Source organism: Pongo pygmaeus, chromosome 2 (genome assembly GCF_028885625.2).
Source record: "Pongo pygmaeus isolate AG05252 chromosome 2, NHGRI_mPonPyg2-v2.0_pri, whole genome shotgun sequence".
Classification (NCBI taxonomy): domain Eukaryota; kingdom Metazoa; phylum Chordata; class Mammalia; order Primates; family Hominidae; genus Pongo; species Pongo pygmaeus.
The window spans coordinates 151,722,437-151,744,922 of NC_085930.1; the positions used below are offsets into that span (position 1 = coordinate 151,722,437).

The 22,486-nt window shown below is 35.3% G+C and overlaps 1 protein-coding gene across 6 annotated transcripts in view; it reads left to right on the forward strand.

Moving 5' to 3' along the window:
- U2SURP (U2 snRNP associated SURP domain containing) overlaps positions 1 to 20,236 on the forward strand; it is a 57,360-nt gene extending 37,124 nt beyond the window's left edge. For 5 of the 6 annotated variants that reach the window (XM_054480300.2, XM_054480301.2, XM_063662295.1 and 2 more), the window contains 9 exons: positions 130 to 252; positions 1,327 to 1,483; positions 2,275 to 2,370; positions 3,063 to 3,129; positions 7,280 to 7,439; positions 13,463 to 13,573; positions 16,228 to 16,346; positions 17,529 to 17,705; positions 18,891 to 20,236. In XM_054480300.2, the coding sequence (XP_054336275.1) occupies positions 130 to 252; positions 1,327 to 1,483; positions 2,275 to 2,370; positions 3,063 to 3,129; positions 7,280 to 7,439; positions 13,463 to 13,573; positions 16,228 to 16,346; positions 17,529 to 17,705; positions 18,891 to 19,029 (1,149 nt within the window). In that variant the 3' untranslated portion in view covers positions 19,030 to 20,236. The remainder of the gene's footprint in view (positions 1 to 129; positions 253 to 1,326; positions 1,484 to 2,274; positions 2,371 to 3,062; positions 3,130 to 7,279; positions 7,440 to 13,462; positions 13,574 to 16,227; positions 16,347 to 17,528; positions 17,706 to 18,890) is intronic. The other variant, XM_054480302.2, reaches the window with a different exon arrangement.
- Positions 20,237 to 22,486: the final 2,250 nt, after the last annotated feature.

Genomic DNA, 22,486 nt, shown 5'->3' on the forward strand with positions numbered 1-22,486 from the left:
TAGTTATTTTCTTTAAAAAATGTCAGTTTAAAGGCAAATTTAGCAAATCTTAATGATCATTCTCATGAACTGAAATTTGAGACATATAGCCCAAAATAAAAGTTTGTTGTCTGTTTCCTATTTCTTTAGCAACGGGTAATGACTTGCTTCAGAGCATGGGAAGATTGGGCAATTTATCCAGAACCATTTTTGATCAAACTACAAAATATTTTCTTAGGACTTGTAAATATTATTGAAGAAAAGGAAACAGAGGTAGGCAGTCTGTATTTGTCTGGTTGTTTTTAAAATTCGTTTCTGGGGTGGAGGTTTCTTGGAGTTGTGCTGTGTTACATATGTGAGGTACATTTCTTTGTGAAAAATATCTATTGCTTACCATTAAGTAGTGGATTTTTATTGCTGGAACCCAGGAGTCAAAATTACATATAACAGGAATTCTCTCTCTTGTGTCCTTATGTGAAAATTGGTGAGTAGTTTTTTTATTTAATGATATAAGAGTTATGATATATTGTTAATAGAAAAAACAAGTTAATAGAGCAATATGTATAGCATGACTTTATTTTGTTAAAGATAGCTATATAAGTAAAATATGTGCATGAAAAGATGCATCACATGGTAGCAGATATACATCACCATTCTGTTTTTTTTTTTTTTTAACCTCCTAAATAATTACTGAATCCTTAATGTTTAATTCTGCCATGCTAGTCAAGCTATTATGTTTTCACTTTCACTCCTGCAGGATCTTCCTAATTGGCCTTACTGTTGCAACCCACATGGTCCTTGTTTCAGTTTCTTAAATGTGTGTTTCCACCTACCATTGGCCTTTGTACATGTCCTTCCCTCTTTCTGGGACTTATCTTCAGCTGAGATCCTTCAGATCTCAGCTCAAACATAACCTTAGAGAGCCTTCTCTGACCTCTTTTAGTGAAACTTAGTATGCTAATAGTATGATATGCCCTTTTGCTGTAGCAGTTACCATAGTTACAGATAAATATATATTGTTGTGATGATCTGATTTCCTGGTTCCCCCCACCCCCAAAAAAAAACAACAACAAAAACCTTTACCAGGCTTTATAACGGGGACCAAACTTGTTTTTGCTCATCATTGCCTCACATGGTACCCAGCACCAGTGAGCACTTGGTAAATATTAGATAAATGCACAACTAACTGCTTCTTTAGCAAACTGGATGATAGAATATGTTCTTACATTGTACCTCGGATTATGGGTATCCAGGTATGTTGGCTTGTACTGGATTACAAATTAATCTTATGAGCAATGTGACTTCAGTAAGCAAAGGAAAATGTTATAATAGTACACATTTCCATAGGATGTTCCAGATGACCTTGATGGTGCCCCCATCGAGGAAGAGCTTGATGGTGCACCTCTGGAAGATGTAGATGGAATTCCTATTGATGCTACTCCCATCGATGATCTTGATGGAGTCCCTATAAAAAGTCTTGATGATGATCTTGATGGAGTGCCTTGTAAGTTCAAATTTCAAACTGATTAAATCTAGCTAATACGTTTGGTGACCAAAACTCTAATTTCCATACATGCTGATATGGAAAAAGGTTATAGTTTCTCATGAACATATCAAGTTATTAACTTTTCTATTTCTGATGTTTTCAAAATTCATATACCCAGTAATACCTTTATTTGTATGCTATGTATATAAAAGGCCAAGAAGAAGCATTTTTTTCTGGTCACATTTCTTTGCTGGGACAATCAGCCTCCTATAATAGTAGCAAGTTTCTCTTTTTGTCTTGTCAGGAAATTATAGGCAAAATCTTGTGCTCAATTATGCATAATCCTAGGTACCTGGTTTTATCAGTTTTTATTAGTTTTTCTAACTTACAACTTCAGTTTTCCTAGCTGCCTAAAATCATGTTGAAAATAGGAACTGTAGACAGCTCTTTGGTACATTTGAATTATATGTTTAAATATTGAATAATGTATGCAGTTTTATATTTTAGAGATTAGGTAAAGGTATTAAAGATTTGTTTTACTTCTCAACTTCTTCACTTGCTTAATATATTACTAACCTGTATTTTCTGAATTGATACATATATACTGTTAAGTATGTATATACTGTTAAAAATATTGCCCTCAGATGCAGAGAATTGGTTTAGTCATAGTCCTTGTTCTTAGTATTACTGTTTGTCCATCTGTGTCCTTATTTTACTTTGCTTGTGAATAATATGGTGAATACCCATGAACGTAATACTTCGGGTCATCTGCTAGTCGTCAGGGTTAATGACTTATCTTTCCCTAATAGTGGATGCAACTGAAGACTCAAAGAAGAATGAGCCTATATTTAAAGTTGCCCCATCAAAATGGGAAGCTGTGGATGAATCTGAATTGGAAGCACAGGGTGAGTAAAAGTAAAATAAATATTTTTTAAATTAAGTACTTGTACGTTAATTATTGGTGTGCTTGTATATATGTTTTCCTTTTATGTTTTATAACACGTTTTAACCTTAATACTCAATGTTATCATGTTTTGTGTCTAATGTACACTTTTATTATGATTGGTGTTGCTGTTACAATTTTCTTAGGTCCTTCAGTTTGGAAGCTTTGAGAGTAATGAGATATCCCTGAAAACCTTTCAGGTTAAGGCATTTTAGTAGCAAATGTAGATGGGAAGCTGTACCTACGTAGAAATCTACATAGAGGTCAGTTTCATAGAAACCAAGCTTTGACCCTCCCATAATGCTAGACTGATTAGATGCCATTTAGACCTGTCTTTCACACTTACTTAGACCTGTATCCTAGTGCTAATAATCTGTAATTGTTGCTATTTGTAGGTTCTAATGAAATAAATCTTAATATTCAACACAGAAATAAGGATGACATTATTCGTCACTTCATGAATTTGAATTATATAGTAGGTGTGAGGAAAGAGATTTGGCATATAGAAATAGCTATTTAGAGAATTGATAAACAAAGATTAAGAAAACTTCTGTAATATAAACTTTTCAATTCTGAAGCTTGAGCTTCCACTGTACTACTGAAAAAATGCTAGTTTACCTCATGGAATTACATCCTCCTTTTCCTTCCATTCAGCTGTTACAACTTCTAAATGGGAATTATTTGACCAGCATGAAGAATCAGAAGAAGAAGAAAATCAAAAGTAAGAATCTAAGTTTTGAATATACTGTTTCTTGTTCATATACACTCCCCTTTTCATTAAGAGATATAGTTGAAATAATAGTGAAGTGGAAAACTTCACTCTTAAAAAAATTTGGGAGAGGATCATTTTTAGTTCTCCATTGGTTTTCCAGTGAATAAAGAGCTTTTGTTTTCTGGTCTTGATGGATCTGGTTTCATTTTGCTTTTGAGCTTTCTACGCCAGGTTATATTCTCACTTTGTAGTTACTAATTGGTCAACTGCATTTTTTTCAAACCTTTGCCATCAAATATTGTTTTGGGCTCCACAAAAAGTGGTTTTTAAAATGTGAATAGGAAAGGTTATACTCCTTTTGGATTGTACATTCTAAGGAAAAGATTGCATTATGGCCATTGTGTTATTTAAATATAAACCTTTCAGAAGAACTAAGAATGAATACAAAGGAAAAAAATCTTTTCTTTTGAAATATAGGGAAATAATAATTTTGATTTTGCTGTTTGATAATCACCCCAAAATTGTTTTCGTATTTGACACTGTGTGATTGTAGGAATCTCTGCTCTCAGATTCTCCTGCAAGTCTGTATTGGTAGTTTTTAGGAAGTGCTTGACACTTTTTAAAATCATTGCAAAGGGAGTTTATTTTTATTTATTTTTATTTATTTATTTTTTTTAATGAGTAGGAAGAGATGGTATCACAAACACAAAGCACAGGTTACTGTCTTTAAAAATTTTGCGTTCTTCTATTGTTCTCCAATGGAAGTGGGAACAAAGAGAAAACCCCTGTGTGTCCTTGCACAATATGGGCATTTGTGTGGATTTAATAAATGGGCATTTGGATTGTTGGGAAAATGTGATCAATCAGCAGGCTATAGAAACACAGTTAGATACGGTGGTGAAAACTTGTCTACAATGATGTTTTTCCAGAAATGTTGGTGTGATTAGAACAAGTCAGCAGTGATGATGACAAAATATTTACATAATGTAGATGTGGCTTGCTAATGGAAATACCTATCTGAGGCTGTTTAGGAATACACGAATTGAGAACAGTTTAGTTCAGTTTGCTTTAAAACAGTGGTTTTCTGAACCCTTTTTATGTTCGTGATCCTATGATTAGTAACATCTTACCATTTTAGAATCACTGCTTTAAAAGTAGTATATGTACTCATAGAATAATTATTTAATTTAGGGAGAAGGAAGGGTAGAAAAGCCATTGAACTGAAAAAAGTATTGTTCTATTAGTTTTATTTCTAAAGGTATTAGTTTTTTTGGCATAAAACTGATATTTGTGTTAATGTTTGGAATATGAGTACATTTTAGCATTGATGTTGGAATACTCATTCATTGATGGAAGCCTGGATCACTAGAAGTATAATTTTAGATTTTTCATTTTTCTTAGGAATTTCAGGTAAATCATGATAATGTAAAAATAACGAAGTACAAAGCAAGGAAAAAAAGCTTTTGCGTAGCTTGTGATCCTTGAAATTTTCTCATGCCTCACTACTACTCTCTAGTGGCTGAATCCTAAATGCCTTTTTACTTAAGGCTGATGTTGTAACTAGTAATAATTATATTTTGTGGCAATATTGTGATTCGTGGCAGAAATGTGATTTTTAAAGCATGTTTTGGAGAAAAGTTACAAAAAGCAACTTCATTTGTATTGAATACTGTGTGGATTTAGAATCTTGAATTTGCATGTCTTTTTAAAAAAAGAACAAGAGGAAGAAACTGTGATAAGATTTGAACCTCGAATTGTGGCTAAAAGCTAAGGCCAAAACCAGTTTAGAAAAACTGCTTAAGCCTTGAAAAAATTATAATAGCAATTTAAAGTATTTACATATTTTAAATCATGAATAGAGCTCATTTAAAAAGTCTTAAGTAATATGGTTAAATGTTTAATGTTCAGCCATCTAGACCCTTTCTATGTGTATAAAAACATGCATAACTATTAAACATAAATGATGTATATACGATTCTGTGACACGTTTTTCATTCAATGTCATTGGTATTATGCCATTTTAATCTGTTTACCTGTTCTGTATTCATCTATGATTGAAAGCAAACATTTTGGTAAACATACAAGGATATTTACCAAAGAATATTTGAAATTGCAAAAAAAAAATCAGAAAAAATTTTACAGGCTAGATTTGGTTAAGTAATCAATATCTGCTGTATTATTGTTTCATAGTAACTGTGACTCAGTTTAACAGTCACATCCTTATTGAGCCTTCTAGAATAATTCTTCAGTAAACATCCCTGTTTACATAGACACACATACACTTCAATCTAAAAGCATCTGAAACACTTGTATAATTTTGCATACCATAAAACAGGAAATTCTTGTGTTTTAAAAAATTTAACTAAGAACTGTATTTAGGAAATTTATGACAAATTAATGAGAAATATTAAGTAAAACTTTTTTTTCAAGAAGAGTATTTTTAAACTGTTGGTTTGGACTTTTTTTTTCCTTAGCTAATATTGTATTGAGTTGTACCTGTATGGTGATATTAATGATTTGTGTGGTTCTGAAGATGAAGTTAGTAAAATATTTTAGTAATGTCTAGAAAGGACCTTTGGTTGAGAAATTTAAAATCTAGTATCAGAGTTTTCTCAGTACCATATCTTTTCTGATTCTGAATTGACAGCCTTTCTTTTTATCTGCGTGGTGTAAATTTTTCTCTCATACAATGAAGGTCTTATTACATAAGACTTTAATTAAATTTTATTTGGAAAGAATTTGATTATAACTGTTTTTACATTATTAAGAACAATTCTACATGTATATTAAAAGGAATCTTTCTGCTCATCGTAGAATGTCCTTAGTACCCAAATACCAACATAGAAGGGCTTGCGAGGTTCAAGTATTAAAGGCAAAACAGCGTTTGTTCTAGGTTATGCCAGTAATGTTATCACAGTCAACATTGTTTGTAAGGAATTTTGTTTGTATATATATAAACATTCTGAGTTTGTTTGTATATGGGTATCTTGTTTTGCCCAGATTTATTTGCCAATAATATACACACACACACAACCCAGTCCCAGAATGTAAAGTATTATTTTTTTTTTTTAAACCATTCGTTCTTTGTGCTTCAAGAACATTTGGTTAATCCTGTACTAGCATTGATGACCAGCTTTACACATAGTTGCCTGTTTGTGTTTCCACTAGACTGCTTCTGGAAGGACAGGAGAATTTTTCTTCTGTGTATCCTAAGTGACTTACTCATGATAGTCTCTCAGGTTTTTATTTTCTTGTCTGACCCGGAACCAGTGCAACTTTCAGAATCAGCTAAAATGTGAATACCAGTATTTGCTAATATATAAAATGCATACATTGCTTTATTATTAAGGTTATGTGCTAATCAGATAAGGTCTTTACCAGCTGTATTGATTATTTCATAGTAACTCTGTGACTCAAGCTCATGTATTTTCTAGATTGATTATAGGCTCTGCTGAAGTTACTAAAGGCACACATACAGCTTTTTTTATTTTTTTTTAAATTTTCATTTTAAAAGTTTTTGGGGTACAGGTGGTTTTGGGTTACATGGATATATTATTTAGTGGTGATTACTGAGATTTTGGTGCACCTATCACCTGAACAATGTACACTGTACCCAATATATAGTCTTTTATCCCTCATCCCCCTCCCATCCTTCCATGTCCCAGAAGTCCATTGTATTATTCTTATGCCTTTACATCCTTATAGCTTAACTTTCACTTATAAATGAGAACATAGAATATTTGTGAATATTGTTGCTCACAATATGAGTGAAATAACTCAGGAATGGAAAACATAAAGCTTCTTGAAATCACTGTGAACTGTGAAGTATGCAGAAACTTGATTATTCATTTCATTTAACTGCTGCAAGGAAAGTTTGTTGCAAATGGAAGGCACACAGATAACAACATAAGCAGAATTTATTAAAGTATGCTTATGTTGAAGCTCACACATATTCTGTGGAGGAAAGAAGTGTTTTATAAAATTGTCTATAAAATATTGATCAAATATTTTGCAAAAGATGCTTGAGGTATGAATTGTCCTATTATGTTTTAGCTATGTTATCTAAGCTCTAAGACAATGAAAAATAAAATAGGTGGACTGTAAAATATGGTACTCTCTTGCTGCCTTGACATACAATGTATTCTGCTTGTTTCTAAAGTCAAGAAGAAGAAAGTGAAGATGAAGAAGATACTCAAAGTTCCAAATCTGAAGAGCATCATTTGTACTCTAATCCAATCAAAGAAGAAATGACTGAGTCTAAATTCTCTAAGTACTCTGAAATGAGTGAGGAAAAACGAGCCAAACTTCGTGAAATTGAGGTTGGTGTTGCAGTGAAACTTAAATTACACTTTATTGGCTTTTCACTTTCTCCACCAAACTAAGTTGCCTCTTTGCTTTGTACCTTAGTATGTACTGTTCCCTCTCTCTGCTTAGAACTCTTCATACCAGGTGACTTTTCTTCAGGCCTCTTAGTTCAACCATCTATTCACTCACAGTAGCCTTTTCTTACCCTTTTGGACTTACTTGCTTCTTCCTATTTATTTCTGTGTGATTTTGTATGTATTATGGGGTATGTATGTGAATGTGTATTTTGTTTGTTTGCTTACTTGCTTGCTTGCTTATTTAATGTCTGTCTTCCCCATTAGGCTGCACTTTCCATGAAGGGAAAATACCATGTCTGTTTTCTCTTCATCATTGTATCTCTAATACATGGCACATAGGAGATCCTCTGAAGAAATGGATTCTAATGTATAGATTATATGTATATACATATGTAATACATTATGTGTTATGTACTGTAAGAAATCATTTTTTTTTTTTTTTTTTGAGACGGAGTCTCGCACTGTCACCCAGGCTGGAGTGCGGTGGCGCGATCTCGGCTCACTGCAAGCTCTGCCTCCTGGGTTCACACCATTCGCCTGCCTCAGCCTCCGGAGTAGCCACCATGCCTGGCTCATTTTTTTGTATTTTTTTTTTAGTAGAGACAGGGATTCACCGTGTTAGCCAGGGTGGTCTTGATCTCCTGACCTAATGATCCACCCACCTCGGCCTCCCAAAGTGCTGGGATTACAGGCGTCAGCCACCACACCTGGCGAGAAATCCATTTCATTTTGAGTGTTCATAGTATGTAACTAGCAAAAAGTAAAATGTTTTCTGGCATATTCTGTTATGTTTACATTTTATTAGGCTCATTTTTAATATCTGTACCATATGAAGGAGAATAGACATTGAGTGGGTCTTAATACTAAAAGATGGGGAAATGTATAGAAGAGCCCAGACTATCTCAGGCAGACATTTCCCTCCCTTTCCCTTTTCCCCTCTCCCCTCTCCTTTTTTTTTTTTTTTTTTTTCCTTTTGAGACAGGGTTTCTTTCTGTTGACCAGGCTGGAGTGCAGTTGTGTGACCATAGCTCACTGCAACATCAAACTACCAGGCTCAAGAGATTCTCCCATGTCAGCCTCTGGAGTAGCTGGGACTACAGATGTGCACCACCAAGCCTGACTAATTTTTTTTTTTTTGAATAGAGATGAGGTCTCACCTGTTGTCCAGGCTGGTCTCACCCTCTCCTTTTTAAATGCCTTTTGTTTTGTCCAAGGCTATTCAGACATCTCAGAGAAGGGCTTTGTAATGCCTTCAAGGGGATGAAATATTCCCAGTAAATGCTAGCAGTAGTTTAGCAATCAGTCTCAAACCTCTAAAGAGTGTATGAGAGTGAATTTTCATACTGTATGCATTCATTGAACAGTATTTTTGAATGCCTACTGTAGGTCAGTACTGTCTCCCTTACTAACTTATGATACCTATCACATTAGTTACCTCATTGTCACTTCTCCACATAGTCACTGTTGGGCTGATACAAGTTCTTGCCCACCTCTTTGTCAGACATCACCAAACTGAAAGTAAACAGACAGCATTTTGTTTTAACCTTATGTAGAGTCAGCGTGGTGTCATTTTTAAGTAGAGATGAAGGATTTTCAGAGTTGATTAGTTGATTTATTTTTTCCTGGGATGTATTCATATACATTTTAAATATGATTTTTAGGGGAATAAGATGTGTGTCAGTGAACACACTCACCTGTGCACCTTTTCAACCTACACATGCTCCTCTTTTACTTCTCTCACCTTATAAGAAGCTCTGCCTTGGCCAGGCGCGGTGGCTCATGCCTGTAATCCCAGCACTTTGGGAGACTGAGGCAGGTGAATCACGAGGTCAGGAGATCGAGACTATCCTGGCTAACACGGTGAAACCCTGTCTCTACTAAAAATACAAAAAAAAATTTGCCGGGCGTGGTGGCGGGCACCCGTAGTCCCAGCTACTGGAGAGGCTGAGGCAGGAGAATGGTGTGGACCCGGGAGGCGGAGCTTGCAGTGAGCCGAGATCACGCCACTGCACTGCAGCCTGGGTGACAGACTGAGACTCCGTCAAAAAAAAAAAAAAAAAAAAAAAAAAAAAGCTCTGCCTTTCTGACCTGATGAAAACTGCTGGAGTAGAAACAGACTTGAGTTAAATAAAAATATATTTTCTTGATAATACAAGCTATTCCCTCATATAAATGCCCCAACTGTTTAGAATATTCTATTTCCTTATTAACTTAAAGAGAGGAAAGCATGTAACTTAGCTTGTTAACTTAGGTGGTTTTTACAAACCTTATTCTTTCCACCTTGTATATGTATATATGCGATACACATGCATACACATTGCACACATATATGCATACATTTCCATACCTCATGTGCTCTTTTGTAATCTGGCCTGTCCTTTATGTATTCAGTGATTATTTCTCCTGCTTTCATAGTGACTGCCTCTCACAACTTAGTTGTCTTTCTGGGATTTGGACCATGAACTAAGTCCTGATTTTAAAATGTGTATCTTGGCTTCATCTTAGAATTATCTAATCTTCTGTATTTCCTCTGAGAGATTTAGTCATATGGAATAAAGTTCCACAGCAGGTGGCAAACTTGGACTAGAACTCGGAGCTCATGAGCTTTATCCCAGGGCTTTTCACAACTAGCTGTCTTCTCTGCCCCTAAATTTGGATATCCATTTTGAGATTTAGAATCCAGTGAGTACTAACCCTTTTATTGGAGAACCATTAAATAAAGAATAAAGTTCTAAATTAGTGTCTCCAATTAGTTCTATTATATTCTATAGTATATATACTGTAATTTTGCATCCCCACGTGTGTCCTAATAAAGATACCTATAGCTGAACATTTTTTAGCATGGAATAAATAAAAACCAAATGATTCGTGTTATAAAATACTAACATCCTTTGTAAAAACACAAAAATCTTGTAGCTATATGATGCTGTGGTGGCCAGAAGCCAGTTCTTAATCTTTCAGATACCACTGAGAGCAGTGCCTAGGCTGGAGTTACCTTTTCTTATTCTACTGTTGTCCCCATTTCTACCAACAAGGTTGGAAGAGTAGAATAGTGGGTGGGGAACCAAGTGGAGGGTCTTCTGTCTTGTTGGAAGAGAGGGATCACTTTCTGTCCTGGTCCCTGAGGAAAGAGTGAACAGTTGAGTTGGAAGGTGATACCTGTCTGTTGCCTGAAGGCAATAAGGGATGGATGGTTAACAAGCCATTGCATGGGCCACTTCCTTTTGTGTTGAGACCCTTGATCATCTGTTTTCTGTGTGTCTTGGACTTGTGCTTGAGCATCAGTTAGACTATATCAGCAGGAACTATAAGTAGGGATTGTATAGTGATTTTTAAAATGATTATCTTAGGAATCCCTTCTCTCCCCTAAGTAACATTTGGGTCTGTTGTTTGACTCTTTCTAACCCAAACTGATTTACTACAAATATATTCTGTGGAAGAGTCATCTTGGTCACGAGAGGCTTCACACAGTGATGAACTTAGCTATTTATGTTGCCCACCCCACCCCCTTGCTTTCTCAGCCTTACATCTTATCTTTTTAAATGCAGTCATGATTAAAACACACGAAAAATGTAGACTTTTAGAGAGCTTTGAAAGAAGAGAAGGAGAGAATATCAAAGCTCTGATTATAAAAGACCCTGATTATAGAAGTAAAAATATGTCTGAAATCCCACACTTTGGGAGGCCGAGGTGGGCGGATTACTTGAAGTCAGGAGTTTGAGACCAGCCTGGCCAACATGGTGAAACCCTGTCAGTACTAAAAATACAAAAATTAGGCATGGAGGCTGAGGCAGGAGAATCGCTTGAACCTGGGAGACTGGGAGGCAGAGGTTGCAGTGCGCCAAGGTTGCAGTGTGCCTGGGTGACAGCGTGAGACACCGTCTCAAAAAATAATTAATTAAAAAAAAAGTGAAAATAGATGGAAAAAGGACAAAATTGGAGAATGCATAAGAAACATTCATGAAGTCAAAAATAGTGAAAATGCCACTTGGGGCCGGGCATGGCGGCTCACGCCTGTAATCCCAGCACTTTGGGAGGCCAAGCTGATGCATCACCTGAGGTCAGCAGTTCGAGACCAACCTGGCCAACATGGCGAAACCCTGTCTCTGCTACAAAAAAAAAAAAAAAAAAAAAAAGATTCAAAAATTAGGCTTGGTGGCGTGCGCCTGTAATCCCAGCTACTTGGGAAGCTGAGGCAGGAGAATTGCTTGAACCTGGGAGGTGGAGGTTGCAGTGAGCCGAGATTGTGCCACTACACTCTCCAGTCTGGGCGACAGAGTAAGACTCCATCTCAAAAAAAAAAAAAAGAAAGAAAGAAAATACCACTTGGAATGGGGAGAAATGGTAAAGACTAATTTATAATAAAGGGGGGTAAAAAGCAAATGAAGTCTTGTTTTTGAAGTATAAATAAAATGCTATAGCAGCATTTAGTCCGTTTAAAGGATATATCAATGTCTGAATAAAATAGGATAAAATGTTAGCATTTACAGTAATTTCATGGGACAAGAATGCTTCCTCTTTCTCTTTGAGTGGAACAATATTGAGCAGATTGGCAGCCCAGTGGTATCATCCAAGATCCATGTGCTTTCTACCACTTGGAGGATCTTCCAGGTCCTCATACTTTTCACCTTATTTGTCCTCCCGTAGAATTCAAGAAGAAGGTATTTTCACCCTTGTAAATTTTTTGGATAATTTAAGCTCCTTTAAGCCTTAGGGTAGTTTTTATTTTAACCACTTTGTGAAATTTTTATTTTTAAATTCAAAATAAATCATGAATTTATTCTTTTTACTATTTTTATGTAGTACAAAATTTTAAGATACTTATATCTCCAGAATAAAAAGTAAAATTAAGCTCACTTATTGCAGGTTTTTCCTCTCCCTGTAACTGATTTTACTAGTTTTTTCAGATCTTTATCCATTGCCAATATATAAGTATATGTATTTGTTTGTGTGGAGGTGTATTAGCCAGAAATCTCTGGGTAAACATGTAGGTGGTCTGTTTTTACAAACAATGCTGCAATGAATATCTTGTAAAATACCTTTGTGCACTTATATAGGTAATAAGAGATGGAAGTTTTTCTGGTCTGGTTTTTTTTTTTTTTTTTTTATTTTAGACGGAGATTTGCTCTTGTTGCCCAGGCACGGAGTGCAATGGTGCCATCTTGGCTCACCGCAACCTCCGCCCACCGGGTTCAAGCGATCCTCCTACCTCAGCCTCCTGAGTAGTTGGGATTATAGGCATGTGCCACCATGCCTGGCTAATTTTGTATTTTTAGTAGAGATGGGGTTTCTCCACGTTGGTCAGGCTGGTCTCGATCTCCTGACCTCAGGTGATCCGCCCACCTCAGCCTCCCAAAGTGCTGGGACTACAGGCATGAGCCACTGCGCCCGGCCTGGTCTGTTTTAATCAGTATTTGCTCTTACTGTCTTATAAAGTACCCTCCAAATATGATTTAACCTTTTCTTTGTGTTTTGATGTCTGGTGATTGCACTGTGAGTGAAACCTTCAGACTGTGTGCAGCTTTGTGTGTTTGGTCTTATGTGAGCTGAACCAGAATGCCACAGCCTTCCCACCTCCCATCCCTGCCTCTTTTTTAAAGATGTTTATCTGCATGCTGACTGTCATATGCTGGCAGTGTGCGTGTCTTTAGCAACCTTGCTTTTCTAATTTGGGGAACCAGATACCAAATTTGTTATAATTGTGTTGAGAGAATAAGTGAGTTCTTACAGCCATGAAGCATGGTTCACAGTTTTTGAGTCCTCTCATGCCCAGAGAGGGCTCCCATCTGGTCAGCTGATTTTTACCTAGTTGGACTTGTCTGACAAGTGGCCTTCAGGTGAGGTTATATTTTGACTGAGTACTAATTAGTTACTACTTTGCTATAGAAAAGAAGCAAAACAGTGCTTGAGAATCTAGAATGATGAAAATCCTTATTTTTAAAATGTTTTTTTTTTCACAGCTCAAAGTTATGAAGTTTCAGGATGAATTGGAATCTGGGAAAAGACCTAAAAAACCAGGCCAGAGTTTTCAGGAGCAAGTAGAACACTACAGAGATAAACTTCTTCAACGAGTAAGGAATAAGTATACCCAATAATACACATGTTTTGAAGTTATTTATTTGACTTCCTAGAATACTGGTATACCTAAAGATGATTTCAAATTATATCCTTTGTATAAATTTTGAATACTAGTGGCAATCAGAAACATTTGAAATTTGATATTTTAAAAGTATTTTGATTGGAAAGGAGCTTAAAGGCAGCAGCACAGTATTTTATTCTGAGTATTACCTGTGGACAAGAAGATTAATTCTGCTAAGAGCATGCTTTCAAAACTGGAAAACCCTTCAGGACAAGTCACATTTTGTGACAGTGAGACACCAACAACCCTGAGAGGTGGTACAGAAAGAAAAAGATGGAGGCAGGGTTTGGGAAATTCTGGTGTTGAGAAGTTTATTTCATTTCTTATGGTTTCCAAGGAGGGACAGCAAGTGGTAGAATACCTCATTGATGAGCTCTGAGTGTTTGAGGGACTTTATATTCTCGTGCATCACAAAATTTATAGGCATGTGCAGAGAATTTTAGAACCAGAAACCCCAGGAATTTTGTTGAGACTGTCGTTGCAAAAAGAAAAGAAAAAGAAAAAGAAAAACCAATAATAATGAGATTATATAGAAAGTGAAGTAGGAAAGAGCCATAAAAAGGGAACTTACAATCACTATAAAGCTGTTAATGTACAAAACTGGTGTTGGGGAACAGTCTGGTAAAGCACCTGTGGTGCTGCTCAGACCTGTGGAATGCTAGTTTTGCTCTCTGCTGTGTACTCCTAGGCAAGTCACTGCAGCCTGCTTTTTCTCTGAAACTGGGTTGATATTCCCAATTTTGTAAGATTATGAGTTAGATAATAGCTAATATTATTACTGTTACTCTTCATTATAAGTATTTTAGCTATACGGTTCCTATAAAATAGGCATCTCAATCAGGAAATCATTTTCATTTTCATTATCAATCAAGAAAATGCATGCTACAGATCACCAGAGGGAGTCAGTCTGCTCAGCACCACTGTTTAAAAGTTGCACTCTATATATTTGGAAAAAAGATAAATGAGATTTTGTAAAAGATGCTACTTATGGCTGGGCGCAGTTGCTCACGCCTGTAATCCCAGCACTTTGGGAGGCCGAGGTGGGCAAATCACCTGAGGTCAGGAGTTTGAGACCAGCCTGACCAGCATGGATAAACCCCGTCTCTACTAAAAATACAAAATTATCTGGGTGTGGTGGCACATGCCTGTAATCCTAGCTACTCAGGAGGCTGAGGCAGGAGAATCACTTGAACCCGGGAGGTGGAGGTTGCGGTGAGCTGAGATCGTGCTATTATACTCTAGCCTGGGCAACAAGAGTGAAAAACTCTGTCTGAAAAAAAAATAATAATAAGATGCTACTTACCTATACCCCATAGGAGATTACACCATGAGATGCTCACTGTTACGATGGTAGCAAGCACAAAATACATAATATTTGTGTTACCACTTTAGTCTCCTTTGCACTCTAGGATTATAATTGGAGAGAAGGAATGTGGTCCTTGCCTGATTCTGTAAATAGTTGTATTAGACCACAGCCATGCACATTGACTTAGGTATTTTGTAGGGTGGCTTTCACTCTGCTGTGGCAGAGTTGAGTAGTTGTGACAGAGACTGTATGTGGCCCACAAAGCAGAGAGCATTTACTGTCTGGCTCTGTACAAAAAGTGTTGCCAACATCTGGTATAGGTTCTTTTCACCTTTTAAAAATCAGAAGAATCAGCTGTCACATAGCTTGCTTGATGCATATGAATCATAGAGAAATTAAATTCCTTTTAGTGAAGAACTAAGTCAGTTGTGTGGATTTATGGTCTGTAGCCACTCCTTTAATTATATACCAAAATCAGAATTTCAAATGAGAAGTGGCAGTTGTGGCATCTGGGGATAAGCAAATATGTTGTTTTTTTGTTTTGTTTTTTGGTTTTTTTTTTTTGGTTGATTGTAGAGTCATGTATGTAGTCAGTTTGTATTTAGGATTTAAAATTTGCAGTGTAATTGGTACTTGTTTCCCACTAATAAAATTTCGATGGAAGATTATTGTGAATAACCATTTTCTTTTTCCAGCCTTTTTTCTTTGGTAAGAGCTCTTTTTGATTAAATCAACTTGTTTATAGTTAGAGGGATCACTTTTACTGACTATTTTATTGTAACTTATGATGGAAAGGGCAGTACATTGTTAGCTTTTTCTGATTTGAATTTTTCGGCAGGTGGGACAGTGGGGGAAGAGCTCTGACTCTAGAGCTTGGTCTCAAATTCTGACCTGACTCTCCTGTGTGACCACGCACATGGTACTTAATCTTTCTGAGTCTCAATTTTCATCTCTAGAATGAGGATAATAGTAATTTTCTTAGGGATGCTTTAAATGATTACATGAAATGGTCTGTGGAAAGTTGTTTAGTATGTTGTTTGGCCTGTGGTAAGCACTCAGTAAATGTTTAGCTGCTGTTGCTAGGATTAGTTTTATTCAGTATAAGCAAACGAAATGACTAGTTTCCCTGAAGAGGTAGATTTTTTTTTTTTTTAATAGTATTGTACCTTAAGTAGTAATTTAAAAAATTATTTCCTGTAAGAGAAAATATTCTTCTATAAATGAAATTAACCCACATTGATATTTTTAAACAACTTAATATTTTCTATAAAAAATAACAGGAGAAAGAGAAAGAGTTAGAAAGAGAACGAGAAAGAGACAAGAAAGATAAAGAAAAATTGGAATCTCGCTCCAAAGACAAGAAGGAAAAAGATGAGTGTACTCCGACAAGGAAGGAAAGGTATAACATTTCTCATATTTAATGCATATACTGGTTTCAGGATTTGCAGTGGTGTTTTATAATATTTTCATCATTGATGCCAGCAAACTGGAAGTGTTTGTTCATGATAAACTTTTTTGGGTCCTGCTTGCAGAAGGCAGAAATAGCGGAGAAATGGGGCATTTAGTTGGCACTTGACTTAGTTAACCGGGTCTTCATCCCTTCACATGGTTTATATGGTATCCTTAGCCTTAGTTCAGTGCAAGAATTCAATTACAGTATTAGATATCAAACCTGAGGTTTAAGTAACAAAACAACTTGCTAGATCTTCCTTGTTGCATCCAATTTTAGCATTTTTTCTAGTATCTGTGCTGAGGCTGCTACTTGTAAACTTGAGTCTTAGTCTTATCTTGAAAGGATATTGTATACATAGGCCATAGCTCACTTTAAGTCTTCATTCTAATCAAAAGCATTTCTCTTTCAGTTTTTATGTCTTACTCTCACGGTTCTTAAATCTCTGATTGAGTAAAGAAAATTGTTTCCCTTAACTGAACTGAGGTTTTCCTAATAAAAAGACCAAGCCATTGCAAATAAAAGTCTAGCTTAGTCACTCTACAGACAGTTACAAATAACAGGTTATGCCAATTGGTTAAAAGTCTGTCACTTTTTTGTCTTTTATTACTATTTTGACATAATTTTAGATTTATAGGAAAGTTGCAAGAATAGTATAATTGATAGTTACCCTTCACCCACATTACCCAAATGTTAAAGTATTTCTACTTTTGCTTTATTCTTCCTCTTCTGTCCCACCTCCAACCATTTAAGAATAATTTGCCAACATGATGCCCAATTCTCTTAACCACATTCATTTAACCACAATAAAAATATCAGTTTAGAAAATTAACATTTTTAAAAACTGATATTTAATCCAGAGACCTTAATTAGATTTTGCCGGTTGTTTCAATAACCTCTTATTGCAAAGAGAAAATCCAATTTAGTTGAATTCAGTTGTTGTCTCTTGACAACCTATCTTTAACACTTACTTGTTCTTGTTACAAAAGACTTTGAGTATTGTTAAAAGTAACATTACATGGTTAGAATAAAAGAGTAAGCTGGTAGCAATTAATAGCTAATTTAGTAAAGGAAAATGAATACCTGATCCTTTGCTCATTTATGGAATGTTTTGGGGGCTTTGTTCCATAGGAAGAGGCGACACAGTACATCCCCCAGCCCATCTCGCAGTAGCAGTGGTAGACGAGTGAAATCCCCATCACCAAAATCGGAGCGATCAGAGCGTTCAGAAAGATCTCATAAAGAGAGCTCACGGTCCAGGTCATCTCACAAAGATTCTCCTAGAGATGTTAGCAAAAAAGCCAAAAGGTAAATGCAAGTCATTTTTGCTAATATTTCAGATACCAGTTTCCTTGTCATTTCATCAGCTTTTGAAAATAATTTGGTTGGCATACATTTTTTTTTAAAGGATTTTAGAAAACCAAAGAGATACACTTTCATTTTTGGTTATTCCTCCTAACCTCCTCATCCCAATCTCTTTGATGACTGAAGTGAAGGCTTCCAACAAGTGAGGACCAGCTAAGAATTTTAAACATCATATCTAATGTTTTCTGTGGAATAGGGTTAGCTGCTTTACTTTTCGTTCTGTTCTTTAGTTTCTATAGAATATTATTTGATTTTTGTCAAAGCTGAAAGAAACACACATTTTTCCCCCATAGCAATATTATTAGCAAGTTCTTGGGTAGAAATTTTTGGAAATACGTATCATAAATACCATTTTTTCAGTATGTATTTTAGTATTTTGTGTACTTTTTTTTTCCTTTAGTTCCAGAAAAATGGTTCAGAAATGTTTTGTTTATCTGGTGATACACAGAGGAATTTTTCTGAGAGCTAAAACTGCTTTGTATGCTAATACTTTATTATTGTAACTATTTTTAGTAAAATCTTTACAGAATAGATACGTTTCTCCTTTTCTAAATGGCACCTGTATATATATATGTATGTGTTATATATGTATGTATATGTACATGTATCTTTATTGGTTTGAGTACTCCTTCATGAACAGCACTTACAAAATTATGTCTTAAATGATGCCCTTGAATGATACTGCAGTAGTTGTTTGCTTCAGGATGATAAACTTCAAAGCTGCTGTGTTTTTTAAATTTTGTGAATGATCTTACGTGCAACTTTGAACTTTATCTTGTAGATTAAAGGTTCAAATTTGGGGGTTATCAGTCACTTGGGGAGCTTGTTAAAAATGCAGATTCTTAGTTCCATCCTTCAGAGATTTTGATTCAGTAGAGCAGTGATAAGGCACAGAAATCCGTCTTTACAAACAAGCGCTCTACTGATGATCATTGATGCAGTGCATAGTAAGTACAAAATAATCCGTGTGTGTGTGTGTACAATAGAGTTTAAATTTTAGAAGTTCGTAGTCTTATTGCAGTGATTTTTCCTGTGCTCTGTTAAAGATCATTTTCGATAGTTTAAGGATAAACAGTTTTGATCACATGAGTACTTTATCAACTGGGATTTTTTTGTTTGTTTCCTTAGATCACCATCTGGTTCAAGGACACCTAAAAGGTCTAGGCGATCACGGTCTAGATCCCCTAAAAAATCAGGAAAGAAGTCCAGATCCCAGTCCAGATCTCCACACAGGTCTCATAAAAAGTCAAAGAAAAACAAACACTGACATAAATTTTTAAGATGCTGTCACTTATTGGAAATGCGATTTGTTTTGTGCCTGAATGGTCTGTTTTTTAAAAAAACAAAAAATCAAATGAAAGAGCATTCCTGGGGTTTTTTGTTTGTTTGTTTGTGTATGCATGTGTAAACTCATGAGCAACTGCATCTGTAGATCTGTCATTGTTTTATATTGTGTAAATTACTTTCATTGTGGCTATTTCTCAAGATGAAATTTTTATTGTTCTAAAGGATTTCATCAGAAATGTGTATAATGGATCTGCTGACAGTAGTAGTATTTTGTTTTAGGATGTTGTGACTTAGCAAAAATAATACAGATGTCTTCCCCCCTTTTGTAGCTTTGACAATTTGAATTAGATTTCAAATAAAATCTGAACAGAAAACTATAATGTTGTTTTTTTGCCCCACTGGTGATATTAAGTCCCTTAAAGTCCTACTGAGTTTCACACTACTGTTGTGTTTCTTATACCTGATGCACTTTATAAGCCCCAGTGTTCAAGTAGCTTAAGTTTTATATTTACTAAGATGACTCTCCAAATTAAGGGACCTGAGACTCCTATTTGGTGGTTTGCTAACCATTTTCTTTGATAAGTTTCTCTTGGGTAATACTAATACCCAGATATCAAAGACTAGGTAGATATGGCATGGCGTTTTGTTAGTGGAATGCCTGGATAAAACATTTTTTCACAGAAGCAATATGATTTCCATACATCCAACCCATGTTCTGAGCAACTACTTACTTTTAGGGGGAAATTAAATATCTTTTCATTTCCTCTTCTATTATGAAAGAAGTTTATTTGTAAAACAAATTTTCTAACAAGGTTTGGCCATAGAATTCTCTTGTATGATCGTTGACCTTTTATAATCTTCTGTAGGCTATCTTTCAAACACTGGCATCAGAATATTTTTTATAAGTTTGTGTTTAAACAGCTTAGTTGGTCCCCCCGCCCCCCCCAAGAGACTTGGGTTTAGTTATAGCTTTAAGTAAAATTTAAAAATAAAATGTTTTTCAGGAAACTTCGTATCTAATGGTTTGTAAATTCAAGGTGCAAAAAGTTGATTTAAACCATCTGCAGAGTTGAACTCTATTATGAAAATAAATTTGCTACGGTATGAGGAAGAAATAAAACTTGTGTACTGTTGGTGGTCATAATACTGCTATAAATATAATAAAGGGTTATGTAGAATTGAACTGACACTATTATTTGTGAATCTTGATTTCAGTTTTTTATGTAGGCACTTCATACAGTGGTTTGATGGGTTTTTTTTTCCTGCCTAAAAGAGAAGGTAGAAAACTATCCTAACAATGGATTATTTTGATTTAGCTTGCTTTTTAAAAAAATCTTTTCAACTTGTTTTACTTAATCTTGCCTAGTCACAAAATAAGATGTGCTGTACCCGTGGTTTGGAGAGTAGCTATATTAGCTGAGCAGTGAGATATACTATTTGCAAACGGTGCACACCTACAGTAGCTTTGGAAATGAGCCAATCACTGTTTTACTTAATGGTTCTTCTCAGCATGCAAATATTGCTTGAAAGTTATTTCCTTATTCACTGTTTTGTTAGTCCATGTTGTTAGGAGACATTAATTCCTAAAAATTTATTCAGAATAATTAAAAGTGAACATTTGGTGCTGATACTCAAAAACCTACAAATGTAGCCATTTAAAAAGTAACATGTTTTTCTCCCCTGCTCATTGCCTGGGAGAATGGAATTTTATATAACTACCTTCGTTTGCAAAAATAACGGTAGTGTCGAGTTGGTGGTGATTTTGGCATTCCATCTTACACTGGTTTCTAGTATAGGCTTAGAAATAATTGGTCAGGTAATAATCTTTCCAGTCAAGTTGCAAGGGATGCTTATTTCTCTTTAAAAAAAGACATCCTGCAGGATTGAGTAGAAAATTTTAGGCCAGTTTTGGGTGCTTATTTGTAATATTTTTCCTACTGCATTGGAGTTTAGCAGTTCTTTTTTTCTGGATCCAGATACAAGTGTCATGGTTTATCTTACAGTGGGTGAAACTGACTTTCTTTTGGTTGGGTGGATGAGGATTTCTTAGGCCTGATAGGATATACTGTGAAGTTTGTTAATGTACATACTAGATTGTATTGAATTTTTTTTCTTGAATTGCAAATAGTATTATTAGATAGGTTATTTCCAGTTTTACTTCATGACAGATTACCTAGAGTAAACCTACTTAATACTCCCATGGATTCTATGAAAGTTTAATGGGATCAGAAATTGGTGACTTATAAGGGGGAAGATATTCTACCATATTTTTATAATAGCTTATTATTCATGTTTCTTGTCTGAAGGACACTCAAGTTACAGAGCAAAATTTCTGTAGGTTGACTAGAATGTTCATAAGCATGGTCTTCCAGTTGCAGGAAAGATCATCTTCTATCTGTGGACACTTACTGTCCTTTGCCACAGCTACATGCCAGAGTTGTTTTCCACAGTTCTTATAAAGGGCATGACTTAGGCTCTTTACCGTCCAACTTAATGTTTATACACAGGGATTGTTTACTAGGTGAATGACATTTAACTCCCCTCTCTTCTGTAGGTGAGAGAAAATAAGTAAGTCTTGATCTGTTTCTTACCAAAGAGAGACAGACCTATGATGGAAAATGATCATGTCTCTGAATTTTTTCTTTAACATTATAGTTCCTTATTACAGATAGTAAGCATATGGGAATTTCTGAGCTATAACATGTTGAGAAGTTAGAAATTAAAACTAACACGACAAAAGGCCCTGAATCAAAAGATGCTTTTATTTGGCTCAGAATGTTTTTGGCTTTTCTGCTAAAGGTGGCAGAAATTACTCTACACAGACCTGATTTTTCTTTATTGCAGACCATTCTTGTGGGTTTACCCTGAGACTTTTATCCCAATTAGTGAATCTTGGAGGGAATACTTGCTTATTTATGACTTATGTATTTCCCCCCAAACTTTAATATTCTTGAGCACTTGAAAATACTTCTGAGAAATTTTAACCGTGATTAAATTTAGGTTTATTAGAAATATTCTGTACACATTTGCCTCCATGGTGGCATAAGTTCTGAAAAATTATATGACCGTGACAATAGTTTATCATCATCATTATTGTTATTCAAAATAAGGGTAAATAAATCTCTGTATTGCCAAAGTGACTTAAACTGTTCTGATGACCACATAGTGTGATTTCTTTAGCAGAGAAAGTTGGTTTTAAAAATAAGTAGTACCACTTTTCTAAGACTGTACAGTTTAAAAATAAGGTTTTTTTGTTTGTTTTCCTCTTCTATTGAGTTTTAGTGAAAAGCCTAATTACAGAAAATTGTGCAGATACTAGTGAAGATACTAGTATAAGTTTAAAGGAACATGTGACTGTAAAATCTCACATTTACAAAGTGCTTGATCTCTTCATATTTCGCACGCATGTTTTAGAATAGATTTTAGGGAGTGTTTAA